This window comes from Amblyomma americanum, chromosome 9 (genome assembly GCF_052857255.1).
Source record: "Amblyomma americanum isolate KBUSLIRL-KWMA chromosome 9, ASM5285725v1, whole genome shotgun sequence".
NCBI lineage: Eukaryota > Metazoa > Arthropoda > Arachnida > Ixodida > Ixodidae > Amblyomma > Amblyomma americanum.
Window position 1 is genome coordinate 132,784,758 of NC_135505.1, and position 27,898 is coordinate 132,812,655.

The 27,898-nt window shown below is 43.9% G+C and overlaps 1 protein-coding gene across 1 annotated transcript; it reads left to right on the forward strand.

Annotated features, from left to right (window-relative positions):
- The first annotated feature begins 13,906 nt into the window (after positions 1-13,906).
- On the forward strand, positions 13,907-24,530 carry LOC144105545 (uncharacterized). The gene is made up of 4 exons (XM_077638666.1): positions 13,907-14,130; positions 16,258-16,450; positions 21,048-21,189; positions 24,237-24,530. The coding sequence occupies exons 1-4, from the start codon at positions 13,992-13,994 to the stop codon at positions 24,321-24,323; spliced, it is 561 nt and encodes a 186-aa protein (XP_077494792.1). The 5' UTR covers positions 13,907-13,991; the 3' UTR covers positions 24,324-24,530.
- The last annotated feature ends 3,368 nt before the right edge of the window (positions 24,531-27,898 follow it).

Consider the following 27,898-nt stretch of genomic DNA (forward strand, 5'->3'; position numbering starts at 1 on the left):
ATGGCATAAACAAAATTTCCCGGAAGCTTATACTTGTGGTTATGCGAATTTCAGTGAGATCTGGGCCAGTTCGAAATGCCTATGCAACTTGAAGTATTCATTAAGTTTGGCCATGGATGCCTAATGCCTGTCGCGTTTATGCCGCTGTACTCGCATTAGCGTCACGAGTAAGTTCTTGTGAGTGGCTTTTGCTCACAACTGGAGTAGCCGCGTTCAGTAATCATTAATGGGGCGTGGCGGTAGAAGAAACTGAGTAAAAACCATCTTAAGAGCGATTAATTAAGCGCTCAAATATCTTTAGGTTTGGTACGTGGTCCAAGGTCTAGGTGGTGTAGGGCTGGCGTGCAGTCACTCCCAGCGATACGGGCGGCCGCTGATAAAAATGGAAGAGAATGAGCTCGAGAGGCAGATAGAGGAAGTACGGAGGGGAGGGTAGCACGGATGATGACGACAACAACGTATTTTCTACGTCCATCCCACTCATAGCAGCAATTATATACAGCTATCTTGCTTGCTGTCTAGAAGGAATATGGCTGAGGCAGACAAGAGCGATAAGGAAAAGATATAGGCTCATTTAGAGAGAAAAGCAATAAATTAAGGGACGTAGTGTGGGTCGAGGAATTGTAGCTATTGAAGAGTGCCATATATTGAGCTGAAGGCCAGTTGGGCATAACAGTGGGTACACTCTGAGCAGGAGGTCGAGTGAGCTACATCTATCGCTGTGACTACTTTGCCTCACGAAAAGACGGGTTATCTCAGTTTTTTTGTGTTTTTTTTACCAAATAGCCATGAACATCGTCTTATGCCGGAAACTAAAACTCCCCTGCTTGCCTGAAGCCCAATGTGGAAGCTGCAATTAAAAGTACTTGTGCTCTGAGAAATACTGTACCAGTGCATGTTGGGAAAACGCAGGCCTGTCGCTGTGAGCCTCTGTGAGTGAAATTGCCCTCTCTTTCTGCCCTCAGGGCTACCCCGCGGCGTCCAAGGCCTGACACACAAAAATTCCGCATGTGGTAGGGGCTCACCGCAGAAGTGACTGCCAAATGACAGCGCCCCAAAAAAGTCACGAGCTTATCGCTTGAAATAATTACGACCAGAAAACACACACTGAAGACCTAACAGCAACAGTCACGTGCACGAAATGTAAGCCCGGGCGCCCGCCCAACAGTAGAGCGCATGTTGTTGGACTGCTCCGGCTACTGCGAAGTCGGGAAAAAAAGTCTTCAAGAGATATGTCGCCACATACCGCGAATGGACTACTCTGAGTAATGACGCTTTCGCTCAATCCACGCTGTGGTCCATCTGGAAGTCTGCACGCTAGGCGGCTAGCATTGGCCGCCTAATGCTATAGCCCTGATTCCATCTCCCGTCTCACGCAAAAAGGCTTTCGTATCGGATCGGATAATTTTAAATAAACGAACACTGACTCACATCTCCTTTTTGCGCGCTCGTGCGATCAATACCTCTTAGTCGAATGAATCGATATCAATGTCTCAAGCCTCGCCACGTGGTATGAGTTGCTCTTGACCCTACTTTCGTTTCCACAAAATATCGAGCGCGCTTATTATATCGTCAAGTATGGAACGTTCCTTCTCTTATAAAAGGCGAAAAATGTGACAAGTCCAGCAATTACGGTCCAATTTTTTTAAACTGCAATAGTTTGGTTTAGTTTATAGGGATTTAACGTCCCAAAGTGATTCAGGCGAAAAGGGACGCCGCAGTGAAGGGCTCCGGAAATTCGACCACCTGGGATTCTTTAACGTGCACTGACATCACACAGGACACGGGCCTCTAGAATTTCGCCTCGAAAATTGCAATAGTGTAAGATACTTTTGCGCTAATATTGAACTCAATGGTCCATTCTTCTGATATGTAGCAGAATATTTCTTTTAAAGTGTTTCCATCGGTCGCATCAAACAGTTAAGACTGCCATTGAAAACCAATGGGGAACGCTTTTCACTGTACCAAAAACGTGAATAGAAAAAAAATTCAAGACTACCGTCGGGTGATCTGCAGATATATTGATTGATAGTGAAATCTTACATTATATAAAAAATTGCGTTCATAAATGGTTTCTCGCTCAAAAATCTTTTTGTCCAGAATTGACGGGGATATATTCACAGGGAGGAAATAACCGCAGGCAACTAAAAAATTGTTGGCACGTATTTTGCGATAGGGCCTCGTTCTCCCAGAAATTCCATTTGGAATCATGTGCTTGTAATATGTGAAACACTAATCACGAGTTAGTTTGATGCAAAAAATTACTTCAAATGCACACGAAGCAAGGCAGTTAGGCACGACAGTCTATCGGGATGTTGCATCAGGAAGAGAATATTGATCGCTGATATGCTGCCAAGCATAAGAGCTATGTGATGACTGTCGTACGACTGTGCGGGGGGTTGTGGTGGAGGCTGCCTTTACAAAGTGGTCTATAGACAAAAGTCTACTAGAAGTGTATGACCATAAATCTATAGATTGTCTACAGACTGCTGTAGGATTTGCGTTGCCTATGGATTGTTCTCTGGGGTTTGTCTATAGAGAGTCTACAGACTTTATAGACAGAAGTCTGTGGACAGTCTATAGACTGTTAAAAAATTTTGTAAGGGGCCTTACAGAGCAGTAGGAAGATTATTGTAGGATAGAGAGAGATGATATGATGTGGCGTGGTTAAAGACTTGAGACAGAGAGAGAGATTCGTTTAAATGCAGCGATCCTTGTTTCACGTGAATATCGTGACATGATCAATGCGAGGGCTCGGTTTTGGACGGCTTCTAGTTCATTGGAGAGATATGCTTGTGAAGGGCACCAGATGGATGAAATATACTCGAGTTTCGGGCGAACGTAAATCAGATAAACGAGTTGTCAGATTTCAGGCGCCGTTGATTTTAGGCTTGGTCGCATATAACTGAAACCGCGTGAGACCTGCGAACGTATTCATTCAATATTGAGCAGCTCATGATAAAGATGATTTCACGTGGACGCCAAAATACTTATAAGATGGAGATCGGATAATTGGAATTGAAATGGGTGGACTATGCTGCAAAACAGAGGTGTGTTCATCAGAGGAAGATATAAGTTGGCCTTTGCAATGCTAACCGGCATGTGCTTTTTATCATGCGATGAATAAAACGTGCCGACGTCATTTAGTAGCGTAGCAGTGTATTCACGACCAGGTACGGTGCTAAAGTCTCAGTTTGTTTTTGCGTTAGCTTGGAGGTCGCTTTGTAGATTTGGAGTAGCAGTCGTGGTAATATTGCGCCCTCATGAACGCTTGACGTTATGCCAGTATGCGATGAACTGCAACAGTTCGAGGCCGTAAGCTACACGAGCAGCTCGAGCCAGAAGAGTAATGTTTGCCAACTACAAGAGTGGCAGGCTTAGCCAGTAGATTATTGCCTGGAACACTGTCAAAGGCCTTAGAAAGATCGAGAAATATGGCATGTAGTTGTACGCGATTCTCTATGTATTGAAGGCTCCCTTACAAACATTTCTTTAGACAACTATAGACTGTCGATAGACTTCTGCCTGCAAAATCTATAGACTGTCTATAGACAAACCTTAGAGGACAGTCCACTGGCAGTACAAATCCTATAGACAGTCTATAGACAAGCTACAAATTTATGGCCATATACTTTTATTAGACCTTTGTCTCTACACAGTCTATAGACTATGAATAGACAAAAAGAAATATCTATGGGAAGGAAACAGAGTATATATGAAGTCTACAGACTGTCTATAGACCATTTTTGTAAGGGTCGTCGTGACTGAATTCGACAAGCTGCGTTTCTCATTATAGTACTTTTCGAAAGTCATGTTGTAGTGATTTAAGGAGGGTTGTTAAATTTGTTGCTATTGCGTGCCCCATGAATTTTGATGGAATACTTGTAAGCGAAGTTGGCCGACAGTCGGTAGCTTTTAAGCGGTCGTCTGGTTTATAAGTGCAAATTATTTTTGCTTCTTTTCAATTCCTGAGGAACATTTCCACCACTGAAGGACTGTAAGAATAACAGGCATATTATTTTACTTCAGAGTGGAGCAGGATTTTTTTAAGAATTTTGTACTAATTTGGTCACAGGTAGCTCATGGTGCTAATTTGAGAGATATAATCAGGTTAGCTATACCGTCATCAGTAATTTTATCACAGTTGTTAGCAGTCAGAAACACTGATAAAAAATAACTTTTAAAAGCTGTCGCATATTTTTTACCTCAACCGGCTCGTCACAATCCGCTGAAAGTTCTTCCGAGTTACGTTGGCTTTCCTGGGAAATGTTTCGCCACAATATACGAAGATTTAAATGTAATACTAACAACCAAACTTTGGGAAAATTTTTGTCTTGAGAGGCTTCCAATATTTTTCTCAGGTTTCTTTTCATTAGGGCGATATTGCTCTCAGGCCTTATGACTGGTAACTAGTTTAGCATTTCTGTTGTTGCGTTTTTTCTTTGTAAAGGTGCATATGAGACGCATATAAATCTTGATTGTTGTTGGTATGCACTACTACTGTGTTCATAAAATGTTGAAGTTCTCGCTTATTTGCTTCCAAGCTTACCACTTTATAATCCGTGATTACTTTTTGAGCAGATTTTTTTAATAGGTAATGATAGACGTACATCAGGAATGCTATGGTCTCTGAAGACGAATAATATGTTTACATTCTGAGTGTCTTCTGGGTTGGTTGACAGCAAAGAAACAACTGTAGTGTCATCTCATGTAGGACATACTGTTAGCGGATGTAGGTTAACACCTACAATTAACTGAAGGAAATGGTTTACATTGCTTTTCTTCTGCACTTAGGGAACTGTTCATTGACTAGTTTGTATTTTGTTACTGTGTTGAAATGTTTTTACCTGTTATTTCTCTTTTTTTCTTCTTTTTCTAACAATGTATAATGATTCTCCTGTGTAGCTGTCTCTGCTAATGCTGCCGACTTCTACAGGTGACGAAGCTTGTCAAGCGGTCATTGCGAACCACTTTTTTTTCGTCACCCACGGTTTTTGTACGACCAAAGCTGAAATAAACTTGGCTTGACTTCACTTGACTTGGATTGAGACTTATGAAGTTCTGACAGTGAAGACCAGTTGATGGTGGGATAGTTTAAATGTCTGAAAAGAAAGACGGTCAGCTTCTTTCGAACTGGCGTTACATAAAGGCGAAGGAAATCGCAGAATAGGTCATTTGCTATAGGGCGGTAGCAAATGACAGAAACTGCTTTAATAGCTAAACTGTTTCCGCGCATACGCGTACCTTCAATGATCTCTTCATGACAGATGAGGGATCATGATATCGTGTTTTCGGCGGCTGAGTGTACACTCCTCTTCCTCTGATATTCAGTCTATCACGATGATATGGGATAAGTTTGGATGTGAGAGAAAATTTTCGGGGTCGTGTACATATCCCGGTGTGGCCACGTTTCGGACACTAACAGGACGTCCGCATTACTTTCCTCGGTAAAGGAGTGAATTTCTTCACTTTATGGAATTGCGTTTCGCATGTTTGTAAAAGCAATGTTCCAGTCCAGAAATGAGCATGGTAAGGAGTCATTACAAGCCGGGACCGACTGCATGGAATTACGTCACTGAACAGTGCGGCGCTATGCGTAGAATGACGAAGCGGGATGTACTCCTACACGCTTTCATATGCCGAATCGCAAGTATAGCATTTGCTTCCTATGTGCAGTTTACCCAATCTCAGCTTCAACGCACATTTTAGTGTCCGTACAAGCGCTAATTGTTTAGAATTCATACATGCACCCTAACCTTCCGTTCTAACCAGACCCGCACTTCCCAAATGGCCAGAGAAAACAGAATTTTTTTAACGCGATGTTGATTGCCTCAGAGCATAAAGGGTATGAAATTAAGGATGATGAGGATGTTTTAATCAATGAAAAAAGGTTGGCTGATGTAATAAATTCAAGGAGGGAATGATTATATGGTCTCTGTGTCCAAGCGATATATAAATCCGGATTGTTCGGTGAGAGACACACACACGCTCGGCGGCGGTGGGTGGAGAACAATTTATGTTTTCAACGGCCATTTGCAAAGTGCGGGTCTGGTTTCTTTTTGGGGATGCAGCAAATAAAAAAGACAATTGAGTAAAAATCCTAGATTTTTCAATTTTTTTTTCTTTTCGAAACCCTCCGGTCTTCATCTTTGTCGTGACAGAACATTAAATCGAAATACCCGGTACAAATTTTGAAAATGGTGTTCTTTATTCGTGTTTGGAGAATATTGTAGGCGAATTCCGCTTCTGATCGCCCATGCACATCGCGAATCCGGCTGGTTTCCCAACAAATGAAAACAATCACATTTGTTCCACCATAAACAAGACGTATCAGAAGACCAGACCTTCCCTTGGTTGCAATGCGTCATTTCTCTAATCAAAAGCAAAAGCATACGAGGCTTAATCGAGGCAAACAAGCGATTAAGCTTTACCGATGATTTTATCAGCCTTTGGCTTTTTCTGCGATTGCTATTACTAATCTAATCGCTTAGCCATTTTCTAACGAACAAAAGTAGAGCGACTGTTATGTCGCGCATAACTTCTGAGATGCTCAGGATCGAGTGCAACAAAGCTATCAATTTTTTTTTGTATACACGTACAATAGTTTTGGAAATTTATTTTGTAAGAAATGTTTTCGTGTAAATATGCATGCTTTATAAAGATCGTGACAAAAAAAAACTTGTGCACACTCACTTTAAACACATAACGCCCATTTGATCACTTTACTCATCAATTAAGCCAGCTAGCCTAAAATAACCTGCCGTCCTCAAATTAGTGCAACAGATCACATATATGTGCCAATTTTGGCTCCATTTTATGCATAAATAACGAAAACAGTCCCCCTTAGCGCTTAGCGCAGATGCATATGCAGTTTCGTACCAATATTTCTTCATAATGCACCCTTCTGACGGTTGAAGCTACTGACCTCCGATCAACGCAACAGAGATGTGTCACCGGTATTTGTAGCTGTGATCTCTTCTTGCAAGGGCTGTCACCTGAGTCGAACTATGAAAGAGAGCAACGTACTAGAGTTCTTCATGTGCCGTATCCATGCGACTTTCATGGCTCCTCAAAGAGTTTCAGAACATACGGTTCCCTCCATTATCTGGCATCATTTGTAATAGGAAAGATGTCCTGTGTCTGTTGTGACAAAAAAGTTCTAGCTGGTAAATACTTAACAACGGCACTTACGAAACTGAGCAGCGTCAGCTGAGGATTTTTCTCAAGACGAGGTTGCGCCAGTAGATACCTTTCATGACAGGGCATATGGTTATATACAGTGTTGGCGGTAACGCGTTACAAGTAACGGCGTTGCCGGTAACGCGTTACTTTTTTCGGTGCCTTAGTAACGTGCTCGTTAACATTTGGGACTTGTGACGGGTAACGTACTTACGTTAAAATTTTTTGGCCACGTAAGGCCTCACGTTACTAGTTAATTTTTATTACAATTGTCCCCCACTCCACCACCTTATTCTAGAAAAAAAGTGCAGACCACCTAAAGAGGTGTTGCAAATAGACAAACAAGTGTTCTCGACGAACCCTTGTTGCGGCTCGCATGCATGCCAGAAAACACCTGCACTTGACGACGCACCCGACTAAAAAAATAGACAGAATAGCCATAAACCATGAAACATGTGCACGAACATGCATTCACACACTGGCCTTCACCTATATCCTCTTCGCAAACGACTCACACACACAACTTTCTACAGGGTGGAAGCATGCCCAGCATTTTGGAGCATCACATTTTTCAGAATTAGTGTAAATTTGCTGAGAATTCAGCGATGTTTTCTTTGCGAAGTTAGAATTGATGATGAAGTGTCATTTCATGTTTAATTTTACATTCATAAAATGGCTTCACCATGTGCCACAGAGTTAGAATCCACCACATGTAACTCTAGAGGCAAATTTAAGTCACTATAACATTGCTAAGCTTCTGCACATTTGCGCAAAGTATTCTCGTTAAATCGGGATTTCGCGTAAAATGGTTTGTTTGGGCTACAAGTTTCATGTGACATATAAACTTTATAAAATTGTGATCTTGAGTTCCTAAGCTGAAGACGCACTAATAAAAATTTATGGCCATGAAGTAACGGCAAAGTAACATGCGGTGCTTTTTTTCGGTAACGGTAACAGTAACGCGTAACTTTCTTTTGTAGGTACCGTAGGGCGATAACGCGTTCCTTTTCTTTTAACCGAACGAGTAACGTATTTATTTACTTTTTTTTCGGTAACGCCTACAACACTGATTATATACACTTCGAGTACTGGTCCGACGTACGTTCGTTAAGTTTTTAATTGCTACAAATTGGGACGACGCGAGAGTAAGACGGGCACTATTCTCTTAACCCTTGTAATACGCCAACCAAGGAATGCGTGATAAACGTTACGAACCGGTCGTATCTGATCTATACTACTCTTTATGTAGCAAAAACGTAAAAAGTAACAAATATATTGGCAAAACATCTCTCACAGCTCAATTAAAAACTAGCGAAATCCGAAAATTTCAATGAGGTTGAGAAAGATGAAAGTGCGCACAAATATAAGAGCGTATTCGGGCGCATACTCAGAATTGGGAGAAAATTTGAAATCTCTTTTATTAGCCGCCGATGCAGCAGTACAGCCATAAATATTTTCGGCTGTTTTACCGTTAGGGATAGTTTTTGAAGTAGGTTATCTTTTAGAAGGCGCCCTGTATCGCAAAAGGCTGCTGCAATAATTTTCTTTTGATAGACTCGCAAAGAGCGACTGTTTCCGCAATAATGTACGGCAATGGAACCATTGCAAATGTACGGTATGGAAATGTGCGGCATAGAAACATGGAGATGTACGGCATGGCAAAAGTTATGTCTGTGGTAGTAGGTACTTGAAAGGCGATTCGGTAATTCTTATTAATTGATCAAAATTTTAATGTTTGGTTATGGGGCACAGTGTATTATCTGGCGCTATCGGAGGCATTGCAGGTCATAGGCGAGCAGAGTTCACAGTTTTCCAAATCTGCACTGTGCTTGGATACATCGAATGTGCAATTAAGCCCACACCGGGACCAACGTGCGAGATGCACCGGAAGTAGTAAGTCTGAAATTCACGCCATCGCGACGAGTGTAAAGGAGAAAAAAAAAACGGAAGAGCGTTCCTAGGGCGTCGAGGCTTACCGGCGCTTTCTCTGCTTCGTCGGAGACAAATCATCAACCTAGACAGGAAGGCGACGCTCCGAGCTCAGAGGCGCGACGGCGTAGACATGGTGCTGTTTTTAAGCTATAAACTGCATGACTGGCGCAGTGTCTGCAGCTTTTCAGCACGATGCGCGAAAATGCATCGGCTTGGTTGACTAGCGAAAGGGGAAAGAGACAGTGGCAGCTGCTGCAGCCTTCTGCGCTGTAATATCACCATAAACGGAGCGGCAGCCCATTGTACCATGTGTGTGCATGACTACGTCGGGTCAAGTGGCCGAGACGCGAGCACCTGACGAGGAGCTCTACTAGGCAGGTGCATGCCTCTCGCAATTTAGACCGTGGGCGTGCTTTTTGTGTGTGTGTGTCAACGAGGTTCCCTCGGCTTCCAGTAGTTAATAATAATAATTGGTTTTTGGGGAAAGGAAATGGCGTAGTATCTGTCTCATATATCGTTGGACACCTGAACAGCGCCGAAGGGAAGGAATAAAGGAGGGAGTGAAAGAAGGAAGGAAGAAATAGGTGCCGTGCCTCCATGAAAACGCAGCCACCGCGGTCGGGTTCGAACCCGGGAACTCTGGATCAGTAGCCGAGCACCTTAACCACTGAGCCACCGCGGCGGGTACTTCCGGTAGTTCCAAACCACTTTTGGCGCATACCGTGCTTCTGTTCTCGTATCGGATCGTTTGGACGTGTACTTACACTTCAAATTAGTGTTTTTAGTGATTTTTGAGGAAAGGAAATGGCGCAGTAGATCTCACTTCTCGGTGAAAAAAAAAAATTGAAAACTGAAAATTGGTTTTCGAAGGAAGGAAATAGCGCAGTAATTGTTTCACATCTCGGTGGACAGTGGAACCGCGCCGTAAGGAAGGAATAAAGGAGGGAACAGAAGAAGAAAAAGGTGCCGTAGTGGAGGGCTCCGGAATATTTTCGACCACCTGGGGATCTTTAACGTGCATAGCACACTGGCGCTTTTTTGCTTTTCACCTCCATTGAAACGCGGCCGTAGCGGCCGGATTAGAACTTGGCAACTCTTCCTCAGTAGTCGGGAGTCCTAACCACTGAGCCACCACGGCTGGTTCCATGTTGTCGTCACCCGAGATTTTTGGAAGCAGGGCTGTTGTCTAACGCCGACATCAAGTTTTGTTTTCGACGAGTCGTATATTGCTTTCGCATTAAAAAAAACATGGCACAGTGCGCATGTACTCCTGCGGTGTAGTCGAGGTGTAGCACAAACAAGACCGAAATTATTTTCATTTTTCGGGAAAAGGAAGTTACAGTTACGATGCAAAGCATTTTCTGCAGTACTGCTCCATCTTATACCGCACAGCAATCTTTTAGTTTTTCTGCGAAGTTTTCTCTTGTCATCCGCACGCTTGCTAACAAACTCATTGTTGGCGTGCCTCCAATCAGCCCGCTATTTTCGTCGATAATAATCCGACGCTTCGGCCACAGGTACCTTTGTCACCCAATGCGTCCCAAGAACTGTCACTCGGGAGAATATCATCTTCCCATTGTAAGCCAATCTTTTGTACTACTAAAGAAAAATTCCCGAAATGTACAAGCTCCGTGTCCTCATTTGAGACAGCCTAAAATACGACTGGTAGTTTTCGCACGATGGCAATTTATTGTACAAGCCAGTTCCTAGCCTACAATAGGCGTTCAAGGCGCTGTTCCCGTGACGGTCAATGCTTTCAGTCTGCTCGCGTTGCCTGTAATTCAAAAATTCCCGCATAAACGAGACGTATGTACGTCATCTATATTACGACTGGATAGACGCCAATGTGCCGTACTATTCATTCAGCTCATGTAACGAGAAAAACATGCACACTAAATATCAATAAAACACGAGCAATAAAATGCATTTCGGTGTTGGTCAAATGTTCAGGGGAGTCCCCCAAGGTGGAGTAGATTTGAAATAAGGGAGTAATTACTCATTGGGCATCCACACAAGCGCAGCCATACGGCTAAACAGGAAAGCTAACCAGCTCTCTCAGAAGCTTCGTAGTTAAAAAAAAAATTCGCCCCGGACCAGGACGAATTTTTCTTGAACCGCGAAGTTTCTGAGAAAGTGTAGGTGTAGCATAAACAAGACCGGAAATATTTTCTTTTTTCGGGAGAAGGGAGCGCCAGTTACGCTGCAAAGCATTTCCTACAGTACGCACCACCTTAGAGCGAACAGCGGTCTTTTAGTTTTTCTGTGAAGTTTTTTTTTTTCGACCTCATGCTTGCTAACAAACCCATTGTTTGCGTGCTTTCCTTTGTATTCGTATGGCTGTGCTCAAACAGATATCGGTCAGTAATTACTCTCTTATTAAAAATACATTTCCAAGTGCACAACCCCAGAAAACATTTCTAAATTGCACAAAAATATATGCTCTTTTTTACAATCACCCAGTTGTAAATGAAGTTCCTTTCTGGCGATAAAAGACGCTGTGTGTTCTGTATGTTCTACTTCATGGGCTATAAGGGCTGTGAAATTAATTTAACTAGTGCACTGGATCTTGAGGTCAAAGTTTTCAATGCTTTCTCTCCAAACGAGCCGATAACTTTCTAATGCGTCAGTTACAAATGCGCATGAACTTCTTTGATCGGTACACCGGTCCTTGTGCGCTGTTACGCAAGAATCACAGTGTTCCTCAGTTACGCAAGAGTTGTGTTTTATTGGTCACCTCTTCGTCACTCTCACATCGAGGGGCGAGCCGTTCGGATCACCACATTTCCTATAAAAACAGGCGTAAGGCGCCGACGCGACTACTGGCCTGTGATAAAGGCAAGGTAGAAAACAGGGCATATCATTTCTTCGACAACAGTGTGCAAAGAGTATTACACCGTTGCCGTAAGTGCGGTTTGGTTTGGGTTGGTGTTTATTTCTTTCACAGTGAAGAGGGAAGCCAAAACAAATGGCGGTAGGCCTGACAAGGCCTTGGCTCCCTGATACAGGCGGCAGCAGACAACTTAAGCACTAATATCAGACAAACAATGACACTAAACAATATAACAATAATACGACACAAACAAGCATGAATTGAATACATGACGTGATGCCTATAAAAGCCAATCAGAAAATGCAATCAAAGTAGCAATACAAATACTTGTTGAAACAGAGAAGACAATGTAATGCATAGGCATCAGTGACAAATTTTATGCCACAGGACGTTTACACAGAAGCCAGACCACCAGTCAAGAACAGCTATTACAGCGAGTATAGGCACCGAAATTATACAGGATGATCAATCAAATATGTTTTTATACATTTTTAAATACCTTTTTTATGTCAAGAACTCCCTGAGCACTGAAAGCATGGTACACTCTCAGGGAAAAAAAAACATTCTGAACATTTTTTATCCAAAGTTGTTTAATTTCACTCTTACTAAAATATATGCAAGTTGGATGGCAAAATAAATAAAAAAAATTGGAAGTGTTTCTATTGTTTGTTGTCGATAAAACCAGCGCTTGAACCATAACGGAAATCTGTCCTTACGCACAAACTGAAGGGAAGTGCTCCGTTGAATTTCCGCCTCTCATCTTAATCACGATAGATCCGGGCACATAAAACCATCAAGTGCATAAAAATTTACAGCGATACGAATGTCCAGGCCTGTCAAGCACCCCGAGTTTTAGGACAGCCTGTATGAAAACATGAAACATTGGAAAGCTCCACTGCTGACAGCGAAACTTCTCGCTAGATTTACTGGAACCTAAAAAAAAAAGGGGGGGGGGGGGTGCTGATTGAGCTGTCTGCCATGGCAGGTGGCTGCTCTAAGCGCTCTGAATCCAGAGCAAACAAACATATCCTTTCGCTGATTGGTGTTCAACGAGTCAATTTCACCCTCAAAAACTGCCTTAACGACAGCCGTAGATCTCTGTTGAGTGGCACTTTAAAATGACGCGCGCGTCAGTAAAATATATATATATATATATATATATATTCAAAATCCACGTGAGCGTAAACGCGTACATCGATTCCACCCACTCCGGTCCCGAGCGACAACCACCCAATACATTTCTCAGCTGGCAGGACGTGAGCGTTTCGTAATTCGTTTCGGAGCCAAATTTCTCGCTAAGGATGCCGAGAGCCAGGAGAAGGAACCTTAGCGCGAAGTACTTAGGGGCCCCATTATCGCCTTGGGACACAAGACTCCCTTCTAGTGCGTTCGCTCACTCTTTCTCGGGAACCCTCTCTTTTCCTCTTCCGCTTTCCGGCGCTTTACATCTTTCTTTATTGGGTGGTATGTGACGACGGTTCGCGAAGCTCGACAGGATTGGAGCACCCACTGTCGCCTCGTCGAAACCACCCCCACGACGTTTTCGTAAATCTTTCTCTTTTTTTTCACTCTTCAAGATGTTCAAAGAAAAGTTGCGTGATCAACAGGAATGACTCCTCCGCGGCCGATGCCAGGCAGCTCTTGCTGTAGTCTTGACTGCCACGTGTTCCGAAAGCTATACTGCATTGAATGCCTGCCACACAAGTCGACGCGCATCGAGATAGAACCATGCGGCGGGGACGATTCGAAAGGGTGTTTTAGTGTTTATGCTTCTGTCGAACGCTTCAGCCGATGTACGGCCAAAAATGCACCTGAAATACAGGAAATCACTCGTAGCGTATGGAGCGGTTTGAATGATCTGCAATGAAGCTTGCGTTCCGGGTAACGTGTCAACCCAAAGCGTGCCCAAAAAGAGGACGGGTGACGTGCGGGTCTCATACAGCAGCTAGACAGTTTGAGGTCCCTTTTTCTTCGGCGACCATGCCGCGACTATATCGAGCAGCGAGTTCAGACTGTGGAGTGAACTTCGCCAACTGCCGTCGCCGGCGCCATGCTTACTGGAGGGCCTTGGCAGCGTAGGGACCCAAGGCGACGGCATTTCGGAAAGATGTGGATTGCTTTGCTCCTCTGCACCTTCGTCAAGCTTGCATCGGGCGACACTCAGAACATTAAGTTTAGGTCGTGCGCAGGTCAGTTGCTTTCTTACTTCATGTGCAGAATGCGGAAAAAGATTTGCAGCATAAATAAAACGTACACAGAAGACCGGGAACGTACAAGACAGCTCCTGGTCTTCCTTGTGCGCTCTATTTATGCTGCGCATCTTTTCTGCCTTATGGACAGCAACCAGCTGGCCCAAACCACCGTGCTACTACTTCATCTACGGAACTAGTCCAACATCTCCAGGCTACTGAGTCTGCATTTGAGCCGTGTAGTTGAGCAGTTACCGCGCGCCCTAAATTCAGGAGGGAGGGCAAGGCTGATGTCGTTAGCCCTGCGGACTTTTGGATCTTCAGAAGTGACGTAAGAGTCCAGCTACGCTTCTGAGAAGCAAACCTTGTGGCCTGGAAACTTTCGACCTCCGCAGTGGCGCATCTTTTAAGCACGTAGAAAGAAGGCAGAGCTCCCGCCATAGGGGCTTTTTGGAAATCACGTACGGTTGACGCTACCATCGCCTCTCCATGGAGGCGAAAAGCAAAAACACCCCGCTTCTCAGTTTTTTTTTTAACACATTAAGGAAATCATTCTGCTTGAGCTCAAGCACTTAAGGCGTTCGGCGCGTAAAAGCGTCTTGATCGCTCGCCGGAAAGGTTTTTTTGGCTGTTCATCTACAAAACTCCGCTTTTAAACACAGGTACGGCGATTATAAAAGTGCCCTATATTTTTCAAGGGTTAGGAGAAGCTTGGTTTGCGTTCTGGACCAAGCAGGACGGCGCAGGTGTTACCCCTGGCACTTCAAAGCTGGGAAAAAATTAGACAAAAGTCGTCCTCGTTACCATGGCATACAGACAACTGAGAATGCCATAAGAACTGGGTTGTTGTGCCCAGAAGTAAGTGCTGCGGTATGAGAACTTTTGAAAAGGTGCATCCATGAATGTTGTTGCGCCTTAGGCTTCCGTTAAAAAAAATTTTAGACAGTCTATAGTATCCCCACTGACTTGTGTCTATAGAGTGTATAGACTTTTTATAGACAAATACTGCAGAGTAGTCTATAGCAATCGATAAATTTATGGCCGTTCACTTTGAGTAGACTTTTTTCTATGTGCAGTCTATAGATTATGAATAGACAAAACTAAACATTTCTAGAAAGGCAACAGAGTCTGTAAAAAGACTACAGACTTTCAATGTACCATTATTATAGGGAATTGACTGGCGGTCGAAGTTGTGATGAGGCCATCAGCCTCCTGCGTCACTCTACGCACTTGAGTGGTCTGCCGAATAGCGTGTTAAGGCTTCACGCCTTTTGGCGAGTTCTAAACTTTACAAACGAATTCCAGCACTTTACCGAAAGCCCAAGGGGCTTCTTCGGTGTTTCGTGCAGTGCAATTACCAATGCGCTACTTTTTGAAAGGCTACATCAAGTCAGGCTTGAGTGTCTGAGCAAGGATCTCAAAAAAAAAAAAGACAGTGGTATAACAAGTAGGTTACCATCGGTGGTAGTTAGCGCTGCAGGTAAATATCCACCCACACCGCATGCAAACGTTTTTTTTTTTGTAAATAAAAGGGAAGCAAATGGTGAAATAAGGAGCAATCTTTTCATCATGTGTGCATTTTAATGTAGTCTGAATATTTCGAATTGTTTAATATCCTTACAGTATTTCTAGCGGAATGTTAACAAAGCAAACTTATCATTTCGATTAATGGCTTCCGCACTCTCCGTTGGGAGTGGGTTTCACTTGTCGGTTGCCTAGAAGCAGTCGGAGAACATTTATGCTGACGAGAAACTTTCCAACAACATGCACCATTGTTTTCTGAGAGAACTAAGAAACAAATAAAACTTGTAATCGTGGTTTATTTAACAATTTTCCTGTTTTGTTTTCTTTTTTGCTCCCCCTGTAATATCCCGAGATGGGATTACAAAATTCTATATATATAAACAAAACCAGCAGCTGACGAAGTCGTGTACTTTGAATATGAGGCAGCTGGCAAAGAACTGAGACATCTGGACAGTATAATTACCTTTAAAGGATATATGTAAAGCCTAGAAACGCTCCTGAAGAATTCTACCCAACCAGGTGAACGCTAAGTAAAGCAATCCATTCATATTTGTGCGGCTGCGATAATTTGCAATTTGCAGCATTACATGTACTCCTTCGCAGATCACCCCAATGCAAAGGACGCGGAAATAAAGAGCGCCGTGGCACGCGACTTGGAGGTCGGCAAGACCTTCAGTATCGACGTCGCCGTAGTCTTCAACAAGGAAATCAACTCGGACCCGAAGCTCAACCTAACCATCTTCACGTCGAACAAGGTCAAAATAGCGTGCTGGGTCAGCTTCAACGCCGGATCCTGGTAGGAATACGCTATATCCGCATTTAAAAGTTCTTGGAATGCGATATTAGCTGCAGGGTTAAATTTCATCCCCGTGTTTGCATACATCCTGGAATATCTCTCTCTCTCTCTCTCTCTCTCTCTCTCTCTCTCTATATATATATATATATATATATATATATATATATATAATATATATATATATATATATATATATATATATATATATATATATATATATATATATATATATATATATATATATATATATATATATATATATATATATATATGCACACTAACTGTCATATTGCGAATTACACAATGCACACATAAATCTCAAGTAGCACAAGTTGCATGCGAGGAATCTAATTTTTTAGGAGAGTCGAGTGAAAGAAGAAAGGAAGAAGGAGGTGCCGTAGTGGAGGGCTCCGGAATAATTTCGACCACCTGGGGATCTTTAACGTGCAATGACATCGCACAGCACACGGGCGCCTTAGCGCAAAAACGCTAAGGCGCCCGTGTGCTGTGCGATGTCAGTGCACGTTAAAGATCCCCAGGTGGTCGAAATTATTCCAGAGCCCTCCACTACGGCACCTCCTTCTTCCTTTCTTCTTTCACTCCCTCCCTTATCCCTTCCCTAACGGCGCGGTTCAGGTGTCCAACGATATATGAGACAGATACTGCGCCATTTCCTTTCCCCCAAAACCAATTATTATTATTATTAGGAGAGAGTCGCTTTTCATTAACTTTTGGGGGCTGGTGTGTGTATGTTACCATTAGTACATCCTTAGCCCAACGCAGAAAGCATAACCAGGCAGAAAATAGGTAGAACAACGGCGTGCTCTCATATTTAACGTAATAATGTCGGGAGATTATACCACCAAGGTTTTGTGCGAAATCTGGAGATTAAGCCGGCCTATTCATGAGGGAAGCATTGTATCGGAGATATGACGCCAGAAAAGTCATCTATCCTCACCGATGACATAAAAGTTCTATGCCTTCATTTGTGGCAGTGCAATTAACACCAATTTGTGCCAATGTCTAGACAGTACATGAGAAGCCACAAATAACGACCTATTAAATAATCGCAAATAATTAATCAATCAGTAAATTATTTCGCCCAAGTAAAAAGGCAGTGGATTATAGAAGAAAAACCTCCGAGGCGAGAATAACACAAACAGCAAAATAAATAAAATAACAGGCAGAAAGAAACAATTAAGACACGAATAAATACAGTCAGTGTACATATTGAACCTGAAATATTAGCACCAACAATTATTCACAAGAAGCAGAAAATATTCCCAGACAGAGCTAACAAACGTCTGCAATACAGGCATTATAATAAAAGCAAGGAACATCAAGGAAAAGCAAGGAACACAGGTTAACCTAATGACCCGAAGTCATGGCACAAAAGGTGCTACTTCATGCGCAGATCATACTAAATACTCTATGTAAAAGGCGTACACAACTGTTAAACACGATAAAACGCTGTAATAGGCTTACAACAGTTAAGGCGATATCAAGGCAGTTATCAGCAATTCTATTTGAAAGTGACGTTAGCGATTCACATAGCATCTGAGATGCATAGTTAGCTAATGGGGTAGCTACAGAAAGGAGCTTCAGTCGGTGCAGTTTGTGCATAGGTGCATAGGTAACAATTTCAGCCATGTTCTTACCAATGGGTAAGGGGTTCTACAACAGTGCAGAACGTAGGGATAGTTGGGAAGACATGCAACACGGCGCCCATCAAGACGGTACGCAGACAACGAAAGGAGAAGACGAAGAGCGCCCCCAACATATGCATTCGTGTTCTTGTCTTATCGTTATTTTTGCCACGTCTATCCATGCGTCGTATTACATAAAGAAATTTTATGGTGCCAGCCAAGTATTCAAGTGCAGCACTGATTGTAAAGTAACAGTACCGACAACACCAAAAATTCTCCTTCCGGCAGTGTTTATTTTCCTAGGATTTGATTCTATACTTACTGTCCGCAGCACCCAGTGACAGATCCTGGTGACAGTGTAAGCGCTGCGTCAATCTATCCACCGAGGAGATCCAAAATGAATGAATTTCGAATTGAATCAGGAACGATCTGTTACATTTCACCTTCCTCAGTTTTTCAATCCTTCCTTCAACCACCCTTTCCATTTGTGCTTTCATGAGAGCTCTTCTGATTGCACCAAATCAACACGGTTTGCTGCACGTTACCAAACCATGGCCGAGATCACCGGGTTGTAGATATGAAATGAAAATATATTAGAGGTAGGACACACTAAAATTATTGATACGAGTCGTTTATTTGATTCGAGAGTGCTGCAAACCTCATCATATACAGATAAGCGTGAGGTAGTGAATCTTCCACTTGATCACGTTCGCTGAGCTCGTCTAAGATCCATGAAGTTTCAGACAAGGAAGGCCAGGGGTAGATGTGTCACCTGTGACTAACTCAGCACTCACCGGAGAGGTACACTGTGTAGCAGCCGTTGGTTTGTAACACTCGCTTTGAAAACAATACTTGACAAACGAACAGCACGTGCTGTTCAGTGTTATCGGTTTGCAGACGTGAGAACCTCGTGAGCTATTGCGCAAAGAAACATTGTAAGCAAAGCGCGTTTGGCTCGCATGACGCCGTGTTTGAAGGTTTTCTAAACAGAAAGCCCGAGCTCGAAACCAGCGAAGTGGCTGGAATGTTTGAACAGCGGTGTTTGACCCGTGTTTGTTGGTCGGTGAACTCTCTCTCTCGCTGTCGCCAAGGCTAGAGAAGCACCCGCTGGGCAGCTCGTGCAAAACCTGAAGAGTTGTGTGCTCTTCCGTAAGAGCAAAATTTTATAAAGTACAGAGCTCAGCCATTGCGCATGAATAAATTATTTCGCGTGGCCAGCTGCACCCCCCCCCCCTCGCCCCCAACCCATAAGCTCCTCTCAAGCAAGAAAAGCAGTTGCACAATTTTCTCTTAATAATGCATTCCAGTTGCGCTATATGCCACGATACCTTTTCCCTCTCGTGTGAAATGTAGTCATGAAAAAAAATGTCTCCTTCCCCTGTCGTGGTGGTAGTGGTTTTATTAAAAAAATAATAGTAAAAAGGAAGGAAAAGATTTTTGCTAGCCCCGGCATCTGCCATCGATACTGAAGCACCTGAGCTGGGGCAGCGGAAATAAAGGACAGCAGGCAGAATGGAGAAATGAAATGAAAGAGGTGAGGGGGCAGGAATAGAGGACAGGGGGAGAAGTAATATGTACAAACTATTTACAGAATAAGAAATGTATCCAGGTTGTGCGCGTGATTAGTTCATTTTAGAAGAATTAAATCACACACGCGCACAGCACTGTGTTGGTTACAACTGGAGTGGGGCGTCCAGTTATTAATCGTTCAAGGTAGAACTCGCGGAGCGTTCGGTCACTGCGTGTAACTACCTGACGGAGAACAGACGGGACGTCAAGCCCGTGTGTTCGAGGAATGCACAGAGGCTCACCAAAGTTCGCTCACGGGTGCGCGCACTGCCCAGCGGCCACAATAGCGTCTTGATGGAGTCTGGTAGTATGCCCTGCGCATATCGCGACGAGCATCGGCGAACGCGGCACAGTGAAGGAGCAGGTGTTCTAGTGTTTCCACTGCACCGCATCCGTCACACACATCACTCGTCGCGATTCCGTGACGCACCCGTCGTTCCCCGGGCCACACGCAGCCAATGCGCGCTGTCGTCGTGAGCCTTTTTCGAACAACGAGGCTTATTTGTTTTTTATTTGTTTTTTCGGCTGTCAGTCTCCATCTTTTGTATCAGCACATTCAGAGATTGCCCAAAAGTTAATGTTTGTCGCTGATATCCAACGCCAATTTAGGGTTAATACAGGAGTACCAAGCCTTCGCGTCCAAATGCGAAGCAATTATTTAAAAGATAATTCATAATCTATTTTCTGTTGTCGAAGAGACACTGTGCGTATTGGGGAAAGCTGCAGTGACGAGCTACGAATTATCGTTAATTTCTAAATGCAAGAAATTTTTAACCGAGCACCATAGTCTCAAGGCATGGTCGGTAGTTTTTGTTTGTTTTTATTAATCAAAAAGCAACTTATGGTAGCAACTTCCGTCGTAGAATTTGCATTACTAATTGCTGTTGGCGCTCGTTCTTTCTTTCTTTCTTTTTTTCTTTATTTATTTATTTCTTTCTTCCTTTCTTCCTTCCTTACTTCCTCCCTCCCTCCCTCCCTCCCTTCCTCCCTCCCTCCCTTCCTCCCTCCCTCCTTCCTTCCTTGCTTCCTTCCTTCCTTCCCTCCCTCCCTCCCTCCTTCCTTCCTTTCTTCCTCCCTCCCTCCATCCCTCCTTCCTTCCCTCCTTCCTTCCTTCCTTCCTTCCCTCCCTCCTTCCTTCCTTCCTTCCTTCCCTCCCTCCATCCCTCCTTCCTTCCCCCCCTCCTTCCTTCCTTCCTTCCTTCCTTCCTTCCCTCCCTCCCTCCCTCCCTCCCTCCCTCCCTCCTTCCTTCCTTCCTTCCTTCCTTCCCTCCCTCCCTCCCTCCGTCCCTCCTTCCTTCCCTCCTTCCTTCCTTCCTTCCTTCCTTCCTTCCTTCCTTCCTTCCTTCCTTCCTTCCTTCCTTCCTTCCTTCTCTGCACCACAGTGTCTACAAACTGTGCAACGGCGCCACACCAATGGAGAAATTTCTGTCAGCTGCTTGGGACAGCAAGTGCCCTATAGCAGCCAAAGAGTACAAGAAAACGGCGGGATTGTTCATACCGCCCATCGCAAGATTGGTCATGGGGGTAAGTGCATTTGGTGGTGTAAGGGGGGTTTCACGTACAGGAGCATCACGTGGAATATAAAGTATGCCCTAGAGGATGACTTCAGGATTAACTTAAACTACCTGGGGTTGCTCACATCGCACAGCACTAGCGCATTTTTTTTTTACACTTCGCCTCCCTTAAAATATGGCTGCCACAGCCCGGATTCTCTCTCGTGACCTCGGAAAAGGCAACTGAGCGCCGAAGGCATCCTGGCCATGCGCTTTTTTCGCGGCAGCTGCAGAAGTTCCGTTCCCGAAAACGGCATGGACCGTGCGAAGCCGATGCCGTGAAGTGTGAAGCCCACCACCTACCCAAACACCACCAACTTCCAGAACCCTACGCAGCGGCAGAAGGAAAGAGCGACAGCGAAATCAAATTCAAAGATGCAACGTGAAGTTTATCAATGTAAAAGGGAAACAGACTATAAATAGCGCCAATGCATATTTGACCATTCCCCAGTTATTTTTTCTTTATTTTTAATAGCGGCGGTTGAATGAAGAACTTTTATTGAGATATCACATTCCTACTGTCAACCTCATCTCTCTTTTTGACCTTTAGGCTTACCTTCTCTCCGTGCCCTTCTGCGAAATCGCAATACAGTCGGACCTCGTTATAACGAAAACGGTTTATGAACAAATAATCGATATAATGAAGGCATGACGATTCCCCTAGAATCTCTGTCAACACGGGCTATAACGAAGCTCCGACTATAACGAAGTAATCGTCCGGTCCCTTCAACTTCGTTATAACGAGGTTCAACTGTATTTTTTAACCAAGCACATTCACCTGTGGCTAAAAGAAAATGGTACTCCTGTCAGCCTAAGCCATTACCGAAACTAAGCCCAGTAGAGTAAGTCCTCGAGATTAGGGCGCTCTCGAGGAGAGGAGAGTTTAATTTAGACAACAGTCAACTCGGACCAACAACTACCGAGCACTTTCCTGGTTTAGTGCACAAAAATAATATTTTGCACTTAGCCAAAGCGATCGAGCTACAGCTCCTCTCAGAAATCAGCGGCAAGGAAGCAGCAAACATTGGTTCCTGATACAGTGTTGGAAAAACCGGCATGATGGTTTACAAGGATAGCTATAGGGCAACAGTATGAATAGAGGGACGTCAAATTGTGGTAGTAGAGAAGTTCAAATATCGATGTGTGTCGAATAATGAGTCAACAGAATATATGAAGGCTCATGAAAAGTAGCTGAAGTAATACTTTGGTTTCAGCTGATTGGTTCATAACATGTAACTTAATCTGAAGACGAAGCAAAATAAAGACAAAATTATAGAGGCCAGTGTACTGTGCGATGTACGTTAAAGGACACCAGGTGGTCGAAATTTCCGGAGCCCTTCACTACGGCACCCCTCATAGTCTGAGTCGCATTGGGACATTAAACCCCCATAAACAATAACTATTTTGAAGACGGTTCTAAAGGAATCAGGTACAAAGGTGGCACATAAAACCGACAGGACCGATGCCACTCGAGAATAGAATGCTGAAATAGCCATAAGGCTGGCGCATGCACAGGTATGCTGTTGGAAAGAGTACCCATCGTGCTCCCAAGTAGTGACCTTTTCAATAATTTTTGAGCAAATAGCAACGCTCTGAGCAGTCTTAAAATTTGGTTACTTTCTCTTAATTGGCTTCTGGCTCCTAACTGCTAAACAATGTTTTTTTCAGGCGGTCCAACCCTTAGAATATTAGTAGTGTTGATGGAAATAGTGTATTCTGATCCGAATATATTTAAATGAATCTGCGTCATGAGGCCCTGCTAAACGTCCATGAAAACATGGAGACCCGTGCCTCAGGACGCAGACAAATAACACGCAGGAAGAACTGCAGCCATTTTTTTTCTTTTTGGTGTGTTCAGGGTAACATCCGGACTTGAGAATTAAATTTTTGTTAAAGCTGAAAAAACAAACTTTTTTTCAACACTGGAAAAGATATATCTGCTTCCACGTGCCTACTAAGGTGTCAGCATACGCCTCTAAGCTCACGAGGTGTACACCTGGAAAAAGATTTCTGCGACGCTGACGATGTTAACATGTCCAACATTCTTGGACAAAAATTTTTAATATTGAAAAATTATAAGGCACTGTTATGAAAATATTGACAGCAATGGTCAACTCTTCTGGTGTGCAGTAAAATATTTCTTTTAAGGTTTTTCCATCGCTCGCATCAAGAATTTAAGACTTCCATAAAAAACCAATGAGGAGCCCTTTTGACGATATCAAAAACGTTAATATACAAAACATTCAAGCCTGTCGACGCGAGACCTTCGCTTATATTGATTGTTATAGTTAAGACTGATAATATATTAAGAAAATGCGTTCATAACCTCTTTCCCGTTCAAAAATGCCTTTGCACATAGTTGTTGGGTACGGTGGTTCTCCTGTTGCGAATGTCATAACCCTGCCATTAAAGGGACAGTGAGGAGAAATTGAAGTTGGCTTGTATCGATAGAATAGCAGCTCCTGATCACGAAAACGCCACTCTTACTGAAAACAAAGCTCTTGCAATGTAGAAAATAGCAAGAACCAAAATACAGGTGTCGCCGCCACAGGCCAATCTCGCAAGTACAAGCGTGATGACTTCCTAGGACAAGAGGCGCCACCTTGGAGGAATTTGCCTTACTTCATGGAAGCCATGTATCTCTGAGGCTGGCAAAGGAAGGTTGCGCACCGCACCGCTAGCCATCAGAAATCACGGAGTCTGCGTTTACGTCAAGTTTCACGTCACTCCGTTCTGAGACGTCATAAGAGTTGCCGTGGCGTCATAAGAGTTCCTGAGTTTGAATCAGGGCGGCGGGAAAAACATTTTCATCTTCGAATCCAAATTTCTTTGAAATAAATGCATCTTTCGCGCCCGGACAAGCGGCAACAAAGCCATGAAATGCCGAACTATCAGATTTTGCTAACAAAAAAAAACGATAGAGTTCTCCTCAGTGTCCCTTTAAAGGCTTGTTTTTATTGCCATGAACTGAGACCAAGATAAATCAGTTACCATGATCCTCTCTCTTTTAATTTTCAGGACGGACGCTTGCATTTGCGGGGCGAATTGATCAACGGGGGCCAGGTAGTCGCCTGCCAGGAGTTCGACGTAACGGTCAAAGTTTAACTCTCTTTTTTCATCACGGCAGAGCCGGGCTTTCACAGCGTGACGATATTTCATAGCGCTGGCACATCAAAGCGACGCCTCCGCCCCTTGAACTTTTCCAGCCGAGTTGCAATAAATATTGAGCTTCATAAAAAACGTATATCTGTCCGAAATGTCATCGTGTGCAACCCGTTGTCGTAAAATAAAAAGACACTTTCATGCCATGTCCTTAGAGTCTGTTCCTTTTTTGGAGTACTGGCCTGTCCGCCACGGTTTGGCTGCCTTGAAGCGTCTGAATGAAAACAGATGTACGGTTGTCAAGCTCTGACGAAGCCGTACTGGAAGAGACGAGTTGCTACTTCCCGTTGCTGCGTTCTACGGTGCTCTAATTGCGGCATACCACAGATGATATTAGGCCAGTTAGACAATGTGCTAAAGCAGCGAAGCTATTTCCGCCGTTAAGTTCGGGCTCAACAACTCATAGCGGTGGAGCTAGATTGCTCTCCAAAGGTCAAAATGCACGAAATACACATGATTGGATTTTGTAAGTTTACGCACGTCTTTGTACCAAGACGAAGTCTCGGGATCATCAAGCTGAAAGCTCAAACCGTTCTCGACTACCGCAACTACACACAGGCATGCATTCCTCCCTATAGCGGATAGCATATTCTACACCGCGCACATGAAATCTAGAGAATCCGCCTCGTATGGGCACCTATGCATGCGTCTCTTCCTGGTGATGAGCGCGTTCATGTAACAGCCCGAGAACTTATCCTACCGGCACCAGTGGAAGCTCATCCAAACTGAGAGGAGGCGGAGCCCATCTCACTCATCTGTTCGCACATGCGACTACATTACCGACTTTCCCACAGAACATACACACCACCCCACAAAAAACACTGTCGAAAGAAGGCGGCATCCTGGAGCCAGATCCAGAATAACACTTTCCCCTATCTTGCGCTAAGGCACACATTCTATCCCACACACTACCCCGCAAATTGTCCTTATTGTGGTGCACATACAAGCCTCTACCATTCCACATGCGAATGCCCCAATCCTCCCTCAGTACCCATCATACCTCATCCCTCCTCCTTCTAGTAGAAACCCGTCCTGTCGAGCACAGACATGGGCGACCAGCATGACCTGATCACCTGAACTACCCAGACAGCTACGGAAAATGGGGGCCTGCACCAAGGGCTCCACCCTCTGGCGGCCCTCCTCCTTACCATAGCTCACAATAAATGTTTTTCTCTCTCTCTCTCTCGACTTTTTGTGATATATGCAAAGCTAACCTTGAATTGCGCTAGTTGTGAGCGATTAGTTGACCAGAAAAAACGAGCACAGTGTGTGACTATCTTCGGGGATTCTTGGATGTTCACTTTCTCGCTCGACAAAATAACCATGCAAATTGCCAGTGACGTCAAAACAAAACAACCCATAGTCGCGGTCCTGAGTGTAAACAACAGCTGTTTTCCAACAATTTAAAGGCGTCGCACGAGCAAATAAAGACACCCATCACCTAGTGTGCCTAGTGGCTTCGGCCACCTATATACTTTCCGTCTTTCCGACTTTGCTAGAGGCAAACCTGGCAATTTTGTTTCTGAAAATAAATTGTTCTGCTGGGTTTAGTGGCGCATAATGAGGCTATACTGCTATCATGCGAAAAATATTTTGCACTGTTTATAGAAACTAATTTAATGGATTACAGATTTTCACACCCTAATACATTCGCCTTCCGTTAGAAACGGCAGGGACAATAATGGGACTATAATGAGAATGTTTAAATTTTAAAGAGAGAGAGACGATCAATTTATTTAGGTGTGACATATTAAGCGAAAGAGATGCGGGTGAGGAGGTACCTCATGTGAAACTTGCTAAGAAAATAAGCCTGGATGACGCTGAGTTCAGAGTGGGAGCTGTGTGTAGATAGCCACGAATATGCGCTTGTAGCGCACATTGGCATCACAGGTCAAAAGGCTTGACCAGGGGGTCGCAGGTGCCCGGATGAGAGTTTCACTGACGAGCTGCAGGACCGCCTTAACCTAACTTTACCACAGTGGACCAGGTCTTAACCTAACTGCGACCGGGGTGATGAAGAGGGCATGAAGGGCTTCCGTGGTATCATCGTGGCAGTCTGCAGCAATTAGTAATAGTTTGCATACATTGCGTGATATGCAACCACAGGCCTGAATTTGAATGCGCAGGCACCTGAGAAATTATCTCCCGGTTTAAAAACTTTTGTTACAAGCTTAAAGAAGCTTGTGCTTTTGTTTTCATTTGCAGTATTAAACAGAAGAAACAACAATTAAGAGGCGAGTTCTGGAGAAATTTCTCCAAAAATATTGCAGAAATTGATCGCTTTTCTCAGTTTTCTCACACTTAATACATATTAAACAGTAATTTAACAGTCAAAAATAGCGCGCTAAAACCGTGCATGACTTAAGAAATTAAGAAAATGAGCGAGTGGCTGCAGAGCAAAAAGCGATGGGCCGTTAGGCTTAACAACTATAGCAGAACGCTGTCCCGAATTGATGGTGATGTTGATGGGCCGCAAAGCCTCTTCGCTTTTAGCTTAGGCCGAACGAAACATCATGCGTAGATGACGCTAAAAGCATACAGAGCATTCTCAACTCAGTTTCACGCACGATTATGGTGAAACTACGTCATTTTGAGAGTTTAAAATATACAGAAAAAGAGATTTGCGTCGACTCCATTTCATACTGGTAGTGCAGATTTTAGGTAGACCAGAAAGACGGCTCAGTAGTTCAAGAAGTTTTAGTAGGGAACGAAAGCATGTACACGCCCAGTAAATCGTTGTTGTTTGCAGCAAGCTATGGACCAAGGCGCTTGGAGCATGTAGATTGGCCTTCCGGATCTTCTTGTTGCTAACGTGTAAATTTTATTACGTCACAAGCTGTTGCGTGAAGTACTAGTCTCAAAGCTTAGAGAAAATCCAAACTAACTGCCTCAATGCCACCAGTTATGATGAGATTGCAAACCATAAGCGATATCTGCGCAATGCACGCGGATTTAGCGCTCCTTGTGTTGGTGCTTTATTTGCCACGAGGAAATACCCCGTTCTGCGCTGCATTCCTGCGGAACGCGTAATATATATTCACCAGGAATTCGCGATCCTCAACCACGACGGACACCACCCTGAAAAGCCGTGAATCACGCTAATTCCACGAGGGAAGGCTCTGGCAGCTCTTGGGTTTCCTCCTTTTCGATGATATTCACTTACACTCGTTCCAAGTACGAGAGACCACGAAGGCGTATGCATATAGAACGCTGGGGAAAAAAAAGCAACAGCTGAAAAGGAACGCTGTCCGTCAGGCACGTCGCCTCGTCAATAGCACGCAGTTCCAATGCCCACGTGCTCTAGGCATTGTAAAAGCAGTATCGGTTCCTCACGCCTGCTTTCGTTGAGGGAGCAAAGATTTAAAAAAAAGGAAAACAATGCCTCGCGGCAAGGAAAACTGCAAGAATGTACAGGTAGCAGCCACCTTGGGCGCTATGACCGGCATCCGAGGCATCCTCGGTGTTTTGTAAAAAAACACCCAGCATACGCCCGTACGTGCTCAGGCTTCACTTAAACC

Excerpts from the sequence above, each read along its gene's own strand:
- LOC144105545 (XM_077638666.1), top strand. The coding sequence starts at position 13,992 with ATGCTTACTGGAGGGCCTTGGCAGCGTAGGGACCCAAGGCGACGGCAT. Across the intron at positions 14,131-16,257 it reads TAAGTTTAGGTCGTGCGCAG|ATCACCCCAATGCAAAGGAC; the intron begins GTCAGTTGCTTT and ends ACTCCTTCGCAG. Across the intron at positions 16,451-21,047 it reads AGCTTCAACGCCGGATCCTG|TGTCTACAAACTGTGCAACG; the intron begins GTAGGAATACGC and ends TCTGCACCACAG.